We start from the raw sequence: 13820 nt of genomic DNA on the forward strand, positions 1-13820 counted from the left end.
CTTTACAAATAAAGCCTAAGGCTTTTTGATAGCCAAATCATATGCAGAACTTTCATATCTATGAAAAAAGAGAGAGTAAAGGGTAGATTTCTAATTCTAATATTATACGGATATGCTATTCAAGCACTTGAACCTAGAAACTGCATCTCTTATCCCAATGACACCAATGTATTTCTTGGTTTCAATAGGACTCCTTACAAGCGTTGTTTCTATATACTATTATCTAAAAATCTCTCTCGATAGCTTCAATAGTTCACTAAAAGCCTTTGGTGTAATGAGCCGCAAGGTTTCATTTTTCATTTTTTTTCATATTGAAAAAGTAATAAGAACGAGGGGTGTTAAGCTTTTTATCATCCTGGCGTCGAGCTATATTTCCACAGGACCTCCCATACAGTATCGTCACCGTAGTAGAGAACCATCTTTCGGCTAACCTAGCCTCCTCCGTCCCTCGGGATATGGATTCCAAACATTCATGATCTGGATGTGAATGAGTCGAATTACTTATCCATTGAAAAAGAAAAGTAGATGAATTGAGTAAAACTAAAAAACCGATTGATGATAAATGTGAAATAAAATAAATAAGGTTATGAATCGATTGACCAATCCAATTCCCTCCTGGTGGGTGGGTAATACCGGAGTAGCTATTTATGATACTATTCACAACATGGGCGTTCTTCTTAGCAAGAATTATTACAGTAGGATAATGGCTATTTCGCTGAGTGGAGTTCGACAATGGGTTTGAGTCAGTGATTGGAAAACTTCCTTTTCTCCTTTTTAAAAATATCATGAACAATTCATGTAGGTTGCTCCTCGGTACTCAATTAAAACCTCTCTTTTTAGGAACAACGTATCCAACAGTAAGAAGAAGGAAAAAGGGTTGAATAGAGGAACTTCCAAACAATTGGTGCGATTTCATTGAAGTTGACGAATCAAAGAATTTCTCGTAGAAATTAGGATAATTCAAGAAGTTTTTATTCAAAACAAAAGTAAAAGGTAACTGAGGCGTGCAAAGGTTTCTAATTGAGAACTTCTTATCACAACCCTTTTTTGTAGTAAAAGTATTATAATCTTATCTTTTTTTATTCTTTTTTTTATATTTTAGAGTATCTAGTTGGTCTCTAGAAAATAAAATGGACATTTGTAACTAGATAATTTTGACTTTAATCCATAGATAGCTTGGGATCATGTTTTCTTAGGGTTATTTTGGATGTATAATTCAATTTAAGGCCGCAAAAGCAGTACCAAATTGAGACAAACTTTGAATACTAGATATGACTTCAAAATAACAGGCTATGACTCAAATATTTAGTATTTTCTTATTTATTACCTTCCTGGAAATTCCCTCTGCCCCTACCGTACTTCAGCTTGCCCTAAATGCCTTTATGGATATTCCTCAATGTTCCGGCAAATAACGGAAAAAACATTAGAAAAATTAAAAGTAGAGGGAAGGGAGGAATAAATAAATCAATCAAATTCCGAGTGGCTTTTTTTTTTCGCTATCTTTTTTCGCGAACCACCTAAAGTTCCAACTAAAAAGGATTTGTTGAGTAGTTGACCCCATTAGTCCGTTCTTGCGAAGTTACAATCAGATCTAGTCATTAAAAAGAATCAACTCAAAACATTTTCTTCATAACCTTGCTGTGTAAAAATGGAATAGGCGTTTGAAACCTGATTTCCATATAAAGGACCCGACGAGCTAAAAGCACCAGCCCCGCTCAACAATTCGCCATGTTGTATCTTGCATGCCCATGGATTAAGCAGCAATTCAAAAGATTCTCATGTTCGAACTAGGGTTTTAAACTAAACCTTTCCTCAAGTGGACTTTTGTCGCTCTCCACGGCACTTTCAGACTAATCCCTAACTTTTCTAACCTTCAGCTTTCAAAGTCACATTTTTTTTCACCCTTTACATTGAAAAAGACATAACCATAATAGAAAATAAATCAGAACAAACTGGAACCGTTAAATATTCCTATCCACATGTGTTGGTTTTGGATATAGGTACCCTTTTGTTAAAGGTCGCTTTGACTGTTAAGAGTAGGTAACTACTTCCTTGTGTTAGAACTTCACTCTGGGTTTGAATCCTACTGAGAGTTTGATTTCTTTCGGAAGCAGATGAATAAGCATCTGTTTGTCACTAAAATAGGGGAATTTGGGGGTTATCAAATGATACATAGTACCTTTTTGTAGGCCCAAAAAATCTTTCATAAAACAATATGTGAGATTAACACAATCATAATAGACACATAGCATGACCAGTTTCAATTCATGTTATGATCTTCTACATCCTAGGTCTTCATGTTCCTTCATCTGGCTTATGTTCTTCATGCCACTTATTACAGAGATGGTGCGATTTGATTTTTTTATTTTTACCGCTCTTGGTCGAAACACACAAAAAGGAAACGAAAGACGAAACATAAATCGTGGATCAACTAAGCCATCTCACAAATATTTATAGACCTCTTCTTGTCTCTCCTAGCACTCAAAAAGATTTGGGAGCATCCGCAGGTTTAGGTATGCACCAAAAAACCCAGGTTCAGAAAATAAAACCATCACCGAGGGGAGATCGGGTTTCAAGAAATAGTGAATGGTCTTATCAATACACAAATGCGTTCGCCGGAACCAGAAGTTAAAATTTTGGTAGATAGGGATCCCATGGGGCATCAGATGGGCGTCAAGTGATTAATATAATCCCCCCAGGGCCGGAACATTGGTTTTGTTACTAGACAGCTCATGATGTTCATATCAATCTATGCACCTCTGCATCTAGTATTGGGTCGTAATGCTAGAGGAATCATTAGCGTAAAGCATAGAGGGGCCCACACGGTGGGCTATCAGCTCAGTGGTAGAGCGTGCCTCTGATAATGCGTCGTTGTGCCTGGGTTGTGAAGGCTCTCAGCCACATGAATAGGTCAATGTGCTCATAAATGTTTAAGTTCGCTAGGTTGTCTCTTGCATGCCCATGCATTAAGCAGCAGTTTGGTTCGAATTAACCAGTCCCATAACTTTTAAAATGACACGCATCAAAAAATATCTAATGGAGTGAATACTGAATACTACTTTGAATAAATTTACATATCAAGGCTTAATATGTACTAGTGTTTTAATCATCATGCAGTTTCGTCATTACATTAGGTTTTTCTATTTAAAGCTTTGTATTGTTCATTTTTTAGAATTCTTTGTGATACCTACATGTATGTGATCTCATATTTACTTATATCACACCAATTCATTGCCATTGTGGTAAATAAGGTGATTATTTGGATAATTTTAGTTATATTGGTTGTAATTACTTCATATAAGACATTATTATAAAATTTTGAACAAATTATTTTAGTTATTTGTAAATATATAAAACTCATATTGTAAATTTGTTCATAATGTTGTAAATATAGTTAAATTGAATTGTAGTTTTGGTTTGAAAAGTAGTAAATTGGTATTATAGTATATATCAAGGTGTTGTAGACGATCCCTTGTTTTTTTTATCAAACACTACATAATCCCTTGTTGTAGACGATCCCTCTATTGGACATAATGTATTAAAGCTCAACAAGCAGTATAAGAAATAACCCACTTGAAGGCTTACAATCAGAGAAACTCTTTAAGATTCGCAAATCTAGTCTAATATAAACTAGACTCACAAACCTAAAGTACACCTAGAAAGCAATGAAGTAACAGAGTCACACAGTGCTAGAAAAATTAGAAGTAGACATTAAAATAAACAACCAAGATCTCTAACGTTGCACCCAACTCATTCAGTCCCATCAGAAAGTTAGGGATTCCATCCATCAGCCAAAACAAAGGCTGCTAGTCGAGCACACCCCAAACCATAATCCAAGAAGATGAATGTCTAACAAGTTGGGTCCAGACCTAATAGAGGATTTGGACCCACATCATCAGAGACACAAAAGCTCCAACTCAAACCTAAAAGGCCCAAACTGAAACTGATTTGGGCACCATGTTCACCGACAGTACTGAAGGGTAGTCATCTTATGCCCTACTACCACTACCAAAGTCTCCCCCATCAACTCAAATAGCTAACGGTTTTCCAAAGTAAGAGGCTTCCACAATAAAAGTGATAGGAGCATATAATGCGATGTTCTTAATATGTTATCTTTCTCATTTAGTTTAGTTATTCTCTTAATATTGTCTATTTTAAGTTAGTTTATTGTTTTAGGTACTTTGGAGCAAAATATGAGGAATATGTGTTTAAATAAGCAAAATGAGCAATAACCCGAAATTCGGATTCTGTCTCTGCAGAATAGTCAACTTCGACAGATAATAGCAGGGTAACTATTTAGAGAACAATTATGAATAATATATTCATAGAAATATCTATGAGTCTAGTTTTTAAAGTCGTTAGAATCACATAAATATCAGTTTTCTGGAGGAAGTTATGCTTGATTTAGTGAGTAGAGATCAAACTATTCGAGCATGAAGAGAAGAAGCAATCCTAGTCAAGAAAGGAAATAAGATGGCCATGAATTGGACTTCTACTAGGGTTTTTCTGAGCGTTAATTGTGGACAGCAAAATACATTATTTCAAGCCCTTGGATCACTTTAGCATCATCTCAAAGAAGGGCCGAGAATCACATAAATATTAGTTTTCTAGAGGAAGTTATGCTTGATTTAGTGAGCAGAGATCAAACTATTCGAGCATGAAGAGAAGAAGCAATCCTAGTCAAGAAAGGAAATAAGGTGGCCATGAATTGGACTTCTACTAGGGTTTTTCTGAGTGTTAATTATGGACATCAAAATACATTATTTCAAGCCCTTAGATCACTTTAGCATCATCTCAAAGAAGGGCCAAGATTAATTCAACTTTATAGGGATTGTTTCCTATATATAGGCGACTTAATTAAGGAGTTGGGTACCTCCTTTTGCCACAGCAACTCTCTTCTCCTCTACTTTTTCTGACGTCCTCTCTTCTCACCACAAAGCTCTTAGTTTTGTTTAGGTTTTTCTATTTCCCTTTGGCCATAGACATAGTTTCTGATAGTTAAAGTTTTTCTTGGCGTGATTCAAGTGTTTTAAAGAATAAAAGGTGTAAACTATGACCTTGTTTTGTTATTCTATTTTAATTTTAGTATATTTCATTGTTCTTTCTTCTCATTTTTTGTGATGTGATTGTTATCTAGCTACCTAAATCATGTTGTTTCGATTATAAGTACTAATGACTATATGTGCTTCATTTGGAATGTACTAATAATTTAGGTTGTCAGTGGCGTGCATGGATTTGAGTATATTTGGTAGTGATTAATCATAGGTTGCATACTAGCGTATAGATTGTCAGAAGCGTGCTCAGATTTGTGTGTTAGTATGTCCAAATTGTGCTTTAACTTAATGATTCATGTAATATGGAGCGTATTTTTGTTACATGGAATTTCTCTAGCATTGTCAGAGGCGTTCTCGGGTACTTGGGATAGTTATTTAAGACATGAGAGATTACTTGGCCCCGTGGGCTGTTTTCTCTTGAATTTGACTTGGATACGAAATGAACATGAGTAGGGTTGCTAGATTCTCATATGTGTGTTCTTGTGTTTTTGTTGCGCTTACGGATGGTCAACTGTATATATGTTTATCATTTATTTCTTTCTCGTATGAATTGGAAATCAAAATCACAATCTCAAACCAATTTATCTCTTGTAAATATGTAAGTATTATAGATAATCTTTTTACTAACACTCTATCTTGCAGAGTACCCTCAATCCCCGGCTTATAATGATAACCCTTACTAACCACTATACTATCTCCTATATAATTTTATTTATGGCCTTAAAAACGCTTCATCAAAAAGCGCTAAGTTGATATGCATGCATCTTATTCTCTGCATCTTCCTTTTAATTTTTCTACATGCATGTTATTCTAATAAAACCATGATTTTCAACATGGTTTCAAAGCCCAAGGTTTCAAACCATGATTTTTCTACAACTTGTGATTTTGGCTTTTGGGTTTCTGGTTATTTTCTTACTTCCGCATGAAATTTCCCCCATGCCAATTTAAAACCCTACCACTTGATCTTAGTCAAAAGGCCGAGAATTTGAGGTGTGACCTTAAAACAAAAGTTTTCTCAATAAAACTTACAGAAATAAATATCTAAATATTATTTTTATCACGAATTGAAAATCAGAGTTATTTTACAATACCAAATATTTTACAATACCGCAATTTAGAAATATTCAAATTCAGTGAATATGAGATTGTAGGTTTGCCCTATCGATGGTGGTGTAGAGTAACCAAACTCTCACCTAAATCTTTTCTATCAAAAAAAGTCTAAAACCCTACATCCCATTCTTCCAATCTACCATTCAATTCGATCTGCGGTGTTCATCTTTGCCGATAAAGAATGTAGGTTGTATTAAAAGTTTACTTTTGTCAATATCAAGGTTTTAAAAATCGCCGCCTAGGCGCCCAGAGACCCCCGGCCATCGCGATTTTGTGCTAAACGGCGGTATTAGGCGGCTGGGCGGATCCTAGGTGGCTGCTGGGCGGAGCCTGAGCGGCAGGTTTTTTTTTTAAGTTCTTGATTTTGAGTTTGATTCGATTACAGAAGAAGTACTTGAATGATATGAAGAAGAATAATTTGATGAGCTCCTAGGGATTAGGCTTGCAAGAATGCATTTCCGTTGTTTGAATTGTTTTTCTTATTTTTCAAAGGGTTGGTGAAATGTGTTTCTTTTTTCCCTAAGAGCCTAAGATCATTAGATCAATATCGTTGAACATTTCTAAGGATTAAGAACATATGTATTTTTAGTATTCTAGATTAATTTCATGCATTCTATTCTTATTTATATAATTATTTATTATTAAAAATTTAAAATATATATAAAAATACAAATCCGATTAATCCCTGATTAATCCTCTGGGTGCTGGTTTTCAGCTGTTCGCCTGATTAACGCATAGCATTTTTTATAACCTTGGTCAATATAGGAATATATATATATATATATAAACGATTAAGGGAATAAATTATAATATTTTGGTTGGAAAATGTTTTAGCGTCACAATATGACGCAAGATTTGGCGCCATTATCATATGTGGCATGTCTTGTCAGCTTGTCACGTCAGTAATTAAAATAATCACAAAAGTTTATTTTTAAATGAAAAAATAATCATATCTTTATTAATTTAACGACTATAAATTATTACATAAAATATATCTTTGTAATCTATTTTTATCATTAATTTTTTCCATCACGATAATGTTTTCAAAATGTAAGAAAAGAACTTGATATTTACAAAAGTATGCAATATATATATAGACACACACACATGCGCGCAAAAAAAATTTTAAAATAAAATTACTTCATTCGAGAAAAATTAAGACGTGTGCGCGAAAAATATTTTAAAATAAAACTATTTCGTTCTAAATAATTTTGTTCAAAATTTTCATATTTTTGTAATTTGATAGAAAATATATGGTAATTGTTATCTTTAGTTATAGCTATTAATTAGTATAATTTGTAAATATAAATAAAATAAAAAAATAGAAAAGTCATGAATTAAGTTTGAAAATTTTCTTGACATATTTATTGACATAAAAATGGAAATTAAGAGTAGAGTATACATGAAAAAAAACATTTGTTACTTTAACTGCTTGTCCCATAAAATCTAATAAATTGTCATAAAATTATAATCTTGTTATCGTCACTTATAAGATAACTTTTTTTTATTACCGTTGGATTGATAATGATCTGATTGTCTTTTCATTTATAAATATAATTTTATGATTATTTTAATTACTGATATGACATGTCACATAGAATTATGAGGCTGAATGTGACGTCATATTATGGCGTTCTAGCGGTGCTCATTTTGATATTTACTAAGAATATACACAATGTCTTGTTATATTTTTATTATTTTCTTTACCTCTTCTACGTATTTAGTTGGATAACCATAATCTTTCAATGCTCTGTATCTGTTACGTACGCTTGTAGCTAGTTTGTACTTTGTACGTTCACATGGTAATGTGATGTAGTGATGGTTCATGCACTTCTAACTTCTTCAATTCTTTTCCTATATACTATAATAGAGAGGACCGTTGCCAAAAAATTAGCACCCTATGCCAAAGTCACCTGCAAGCCGACGATCACCAAATATTTGGCTAGCTAGACCGGACCATAAGACCAAGACCAGCGCGGCGAATTTGTCCAAGTCAAAACCATGCATGTCGGCCTTGAATCAAACACAAGTCCGAGCCATCTATCCTGAAATTCAAACACACAATTTGACCCCAGGCGGCTTTAAATTCTGTAATTGAATCGAAGTGTTGTTGAACGAGATATGAGTGGAAAATTGATTACCCTAGCCCCATCTTTGGTATTGGAAGTTAATTACCTACCTGCCTTGTCTTCCCGAAAGTCCCCGAACCAATGAAGAGAATCAAAAGATCCAAGGAAAACTATATATCCCAGTACGTAGCTATCATCTAGAAATCTTCTCATTTTGGATCATGAAGTACGTATAAACTTATCTGAAAAACTTTGTGCTCTATAATCCATATGAAAGCGACGAAGCTTTGATCACATTAAGCTTGCATGGAAAAACTTGTTTCTTTTGTAGCAAGTATATATGTGCAAAAAGAACTCAACATAAACCCTCGCTTATACGTACCGTTCTAAATTTTTTTGTGAGCTACTCGAGCTTTCTCGATCTAGTAGACTAGTACTGTACGTACGGTTAGATTCCTTATGAAATTCTCATAAGGATTCTAAGAAAAGCAGAACATAAAAGTTGTAGTCTTGTAGATGAATTTGTAGATAATGACTCGTATCTAAAACTCAGACGTACGTAAGCTAGAAGAAAAAAAAAACAGATTGACATTTAAGAAAATATAGCTGTCTTATATCATGTCAACGACTTAAATCATGTATATGCATGATTTCAATTATTCATAGCATGCATGACGATGTTTTGATCTGGTTTTGCTTTGTATGTTCATGAATAATTATACATAAGCAAAAAAAGTCGTCGCTTTATTAAGTGCTTAAAATGAACCACATACCATCTCCAACTGACCAAATAAACTCATTTTAAACTATTTGTCAACCAATACATAGTTATATGCATTACTATCTATGTAGCAGTGATTGCGATCAGCTCATATTTAATTTGGTATTGCAATTTCATGACACTAATTAAGTAGCTAGCAGTTTTGTAAATTTAAACTACTATGTCCAAATCCAACTAAGTATAGTGGTTTTTATCAAATTTGAGAAAGAAAAAAAAAACTAGGAAGTGCGTGGAACGATTCTGAAATGATTGACCTGGCTGGTGCTCGATTATATATGTGTAAGCTGGTTTCTGATTCTTTATATTAGAATTTTCCTTTGAATCAAGCATGAAAATATATTTTATATATACAACGCTTTGACGAGAGAAATATAATCATGACCCCCGGCCCCTCTTATAACAGTACAAAAGTGTGTCTTGGGCCTCTTGGCTCTATGAATAATCCTTGCCATATATCTTAGGTTTAAGAAAAGCTAGGTTTCATAATTGGGATCCAAGTCAATAAGTATACGTCATCATTCCAGTTGATCCAAGCTATTCAGTAAACCTGTATGATCATGTATATTATGAGGTTGATCCAAAAGGGTGTTTTTTTATTGTACGTACGGTCAATTCATCGGCAAACATTAGGTCGCATGGGCGTGGAGCCACTGCCACCGGCAGCGATGTTGTTGAATTGATTCGTCACCGGCTGGCCAGCCCCGCTATTAGGTCGACCTAGCTAGACTGTTGATTTGTACACACCCATGTTATACGATGGTTTGTTTTAGCACGTACGTAGCTAGCTTCTTGATTTATTTTTGGTGCCAAATGATCATTCGTGGTTAATACATCTTCAGTTAATAATTATTAGTTCCCAACTTCACATTAAAACTCTGATGATTGCTTATGGAAGGACAGAAGGACCCTGATTATCATATATTCATGAATATGTAGTATTTGCAAAGTTACGAAGCCTATGCCTTGATCGAGCTACGTAAAGGTTTGGGTTTGATTCTCATTCCCTCCCCAAAAATCAAAATAGAATTGAAGATACAATTCTCACAAATCATTGCTACATATAATTGAGCCTGTAGAAGGTCAACGATCTGATTTCCAAGTTGTTGGTAGCTAGCTCCATGCACAGTATTGCCTTTTTTCAATCGTCAAGTCAATTTCCTGGACTCGAGGAAATTCTTCTTCTTAGGCTCACGGGAAGAAATATACTCTAGAAAGCTGGCAAAATTGGTTTCTTTGTATCGCCTTGGATTTGATTCGTCCACAAGTTTTGGGGATGGCCCAACGGAACGCATGAAAGGAAGACTGTGTAGAGAAGCCACTGAAATCCTGTTTTTTCTGGAGTTCACCAGGACTCTGTGTAGAACACTCTTGTATTTTCCGTTGCTAAATATCTGCCACAACAACAACAAAGTACCAATCAGTCGATGATTCACTATTAATTATAAAAGACTAGGGATATTAATGGTAATATTGAGGTCACACTTTGCATGTTTGATACACAATATTAAAGAAGTGACTGCTACTTAAATGTCATTACTGTTGAAAAATAGTTGCGGTGCCAGCCTATCCAATATTACCATAAGTCATCAATATTATTACTAATTAATCAAACTCACCTCAAGATGATCACCGATGTTGACAACGAAAGAGTTAGATATTGGGTCGACGGTGACCCATTTATCTTGGAATTGAATCTGAAGTCCTTCTACCTCATCTTGGAGGAGCAGTGTGAGAAATCCATAGTCAGAGTGAGGAGGCATCCCTAGGGTTAGATCAGGTTCTGGGCATGGCGGGTAGCAATTGACAACCATTAGCTGGCTTCCATTTTCGAATTCTTTCAACACCTCATCTTCTTCTGTCATGTTCTTCTTGGCAGCTGATGAATCCACAAGTCCTAAGGTCTCAAAGATGGCCTCCATTAGCATTAGGAATAAATGCTTGGTTTCTTTTGCGTAGGTAGCCGCCAAATTCCTAATTAAAAGTAGAAGAAAGGAACCAAATAATTAAAAACACATACAGGCCAACAGATCGAGCCAGCATGCAGTAAGTGTTTACAGATCATCTGTTTAGATTTAAATTATTTGCTTGATTAAGAAGTAAAATAAGTTTGCTGAGTAGATGGTGTCATGGTGAGCTAGTGGCCGATTCCTCACGAGCCAAATATTAACGACACAGCCCCTAGTTCTAGGGTTAGATAATAGTTTTTAATTATGCACGCATATACAGGAGAGAGTTAAAACTAAATAACCAATGAACAATTTAACTTCAATTGACCAATCTCTCCTACACGTGCAATATCCAGGGAACTCACATATGAAAGTTCCTAAACTTCCACTTACAGTTTTCCACTTAACAGTTCAAAAAAAGCGAATCAATTAAGAGCAATATTTATACTTGATTGGGGTATATCGATCATAATCGATATGTGTTGTGGAAATTTCGATATATGTAGCAGTTTGTCTTGAAGTTGTGATAATTCTAGTGATATATAGTCTAGCAATATTATTCCAATTATATATTGAAGGGTCCAGGAGTTAGATTGTGATAGGTAAAGAACATAAAGTCGAGCTCTTACGTACCTCATGTCGACCGGTGAAGAAGGCCAGTGAGGAAGAACGTCTGGTAGAGGGTGGCATATTAGCTTCAAGAAGTCCCTCCAACAAAACACCTTATCCTTGGTCTGGTTAAAGCTAGTCCCGTAACGAACAGGAGCTCGCATATCAGAGGACATGTACTTGGCTCTCTCTTCAAATGGGAGATCAAAGAACTCTGTGCCCACTTGAATCATATTGCTTACAACATCGCTCCGAATGCCATGGTTTACCAGCTGCATTAAGAACCCAAAACTGACCGTTAAATTCGTTTAAAGCTTGCACAGTCTAGACTGCACCTTTCAAAAACAAATTAATAGAACGGTTATTTATCTGATCGATACTACCATACTTTCTCTATCAACATGTACGTACGTAACTGAGACTCACCTGAAAGAAGCCGAAATTTTCACAAGCATTGGCGAGCGACTGTAGGACTTGGGCTCTATTGGGACCCTGCAATTCTTGGAAGTCAATGATCGGGAGCTTAAGATTATTCTGGGGTATATTTGCTTGCTGTTGCTTTGTAATACTGGGTCGCTCCAATACGGGGAGTACGTACTTGCTTGGAACTTTACTTATTCCATTTTCATACAAGCGCTTCACTCCATTCTGGTACTGGCTCTCCTCATTCTCAACTGTCATAACTGCCATTGCTGGAGACATGGCCCGGCCGGAGTTGCAGAAACCCTAATCTTAGAAACTGCAAGCATAAACATGGAAACAGCGTTCAAATATCGATTGTGAAAGCACGTAGGCTTCGTTCGTGGGTATAGGGGTGTGTTTAAAGAAAGATCGATGAAAGGACTGAAAGAACTACCTGCTGGAACAGAAGGAAAATAAACAAGGAAAGGAGTCGAAGAATAATATAGAAGGACGAAATGAACAAGTTGCGATATTCTGAGAAAGTTTTGGGGGGATATATAGCAAAAAAATCTGAGGACTTGACATGTACTGATGTACAGTAGCAAGTTTTGGAGAAAACTGGAGGACTCTGACTGGTTCATAGATTATGAAACCGTTGACAAAGTTGGAGTCATAACACGCACCACGGAAAGATGAAGTTGTAGGGACACACAAGATTAGAGCATATATCTTAATAATCTCATGGCTTTGTCCTCTTTCCTAGAGCGTTCCTCTTTTCGTCGATCTCTATCTATCTCTCCGGAAATTAAAAATGGCAGGATACCATGGCTGACTTCTGGCATGCAGGCATTTTTTTTTGTCGCAGTCAAGCGCGTTAACGTAGTATAAATTCAATGCATGTTATACATCATATATTTGACGGTTCACAACGAATATTATTTTTCTGACCCTACTTATAAAACAATATCGACAATCGGACGTAAAATGTATATCATACATCAATGTTTACTAGAATTTTCCCATACAAGCGTTGATCAGTTAATTTAAGTATATCTACGTAGCTGCGGTCCCTTTCCATCTTTGGGTTGGAAATAGGTAATTTCAATGACCTCTGTTCAAACTGTTTCCCCCCGTTTGATCCAAAAGCCAAAGAAGCATTTCACTAAACCATAGGATGTATTAAGTATGAACTAGCCAGTTTCGAGAAAAATTGCCAAAGTAATATTCAAAGTCAAAGTAACATAAAAGAAAATATCATATTTGTTGCGTCAACAAGACCTGGATCTGAATCATGAAGAGACAACTAACACCGTCAAAATAATGGAATGACTCTTGTTTCATTCACTGAATCTTGTTCTTCTAAAATTATGTGAAATACCGTAAAGTACTGATATGCTTTAATTTATTTAAATATATGTACTCTCATTTAAGTTTTGTGAATTGACAGGTTATTCACTTAGTTTTACGTTCGTTGATAATTTTCTTCCTTGCGAATATATTCAGGATTCTATCCATTCTAGTTCTAAGCTCTCTCACTTTTTCTTCGATTTTCTTATTCAACTCCTCTTGAAAATTGTATTAACCCAATATGTAAGAAGTGGACTGGTATAATTTTCCCTCCATAAGTGTGAGGATATCAATGTAACTTCGACTCACAAAAAACTAGTTGTACAATTTGCTTTATTTATATATGTGGTAAAAAAAAGGAGAATAATTAATTAAAACCAATAAGAAGTATATAGTTCATCAAAAAAAAAATTGGTAGCTATATTTTCCTAACTACGTGACATTAATTCATCAATTAAGCATAAACATTAAAAGAACATGCATGATGTGATAATTCGAGAAA

General features: G+C 35.2%; 1 protein-coding gene across 1 annotated transcript; it reads right to left on the reverse strand.

Annotated features, from left to right (window-relative positions):
- Nucleotides 1-9900: 9900 nt before the first annotated feature.
- Nucleotides 9901-12487, reverse strand: LOC126797749 (probable 2-oxoglutarate-dependent dioxygenase SLC1). Its single transcript, XM_050524461.1, has 5 exons — nt 12426-12487; nt 11996-12308; nt 11594-11841; nt 10631-10985; nt 9901-10405 (listed from the first exon to the last, which is right to left on the reverse strand). The coding sequence occupies exons 2-5, from the start codon at nt 12269-12271 to the stop codon at nt 10160-10162; spliced, it is 1125 nt and encodes a 374-aa protein (XP_050380418.1). The 5' UTR covers nt 12272-12308; nt 12426-12487; the 3' UTR covers nt 9901-10159.
- Between the last annotated feature and the right edge of the window lie 1333 nt (nt 12488-13820).

Source organism: Argentina anserina, chromosome 6 (assembly GCF_933775445.1).
Source record: "Argentina anserina chromosome 6, drPotAnse1.1, whole genome shotgun sequence".
In the NCBI taxonomy this organism is placed as follows: domain Eukaryota; kingdom Viridiplantae; phylum Streptophyta; class Magnoliopsida; order Rosales; family Rosaceae; genus Argentina; species Argentina anserina.

What these genes read in the sequence shown, in the direction of transcription:
- LOC126797749 (XM_050524461.1), bottom strand. Translation starts at nt 12,271, where the DNA reads ATGTCTCCAGCAATGGCAGTTATGACAGTTGAGAATGAGGAGAGCCAG. An exon ending in AAAATTTCGGCTTCTTTCAG is followed by an intron (nt 11,842 to 11,995) that starts GTGAGTCTCAGT and finishes TTCTTAATGCAG; the next exon opens with CTGGTAAACCATGGCATTCG. An exon ending in ACATCGGTGATCATCTTGAG is followed by an intron (nt 10,406 to 10,630) that starts GTGAGTTTGATT and finishes TTGTTGTGGCAG; the next exon opens with ATATTTAGCAACGGAAAATA.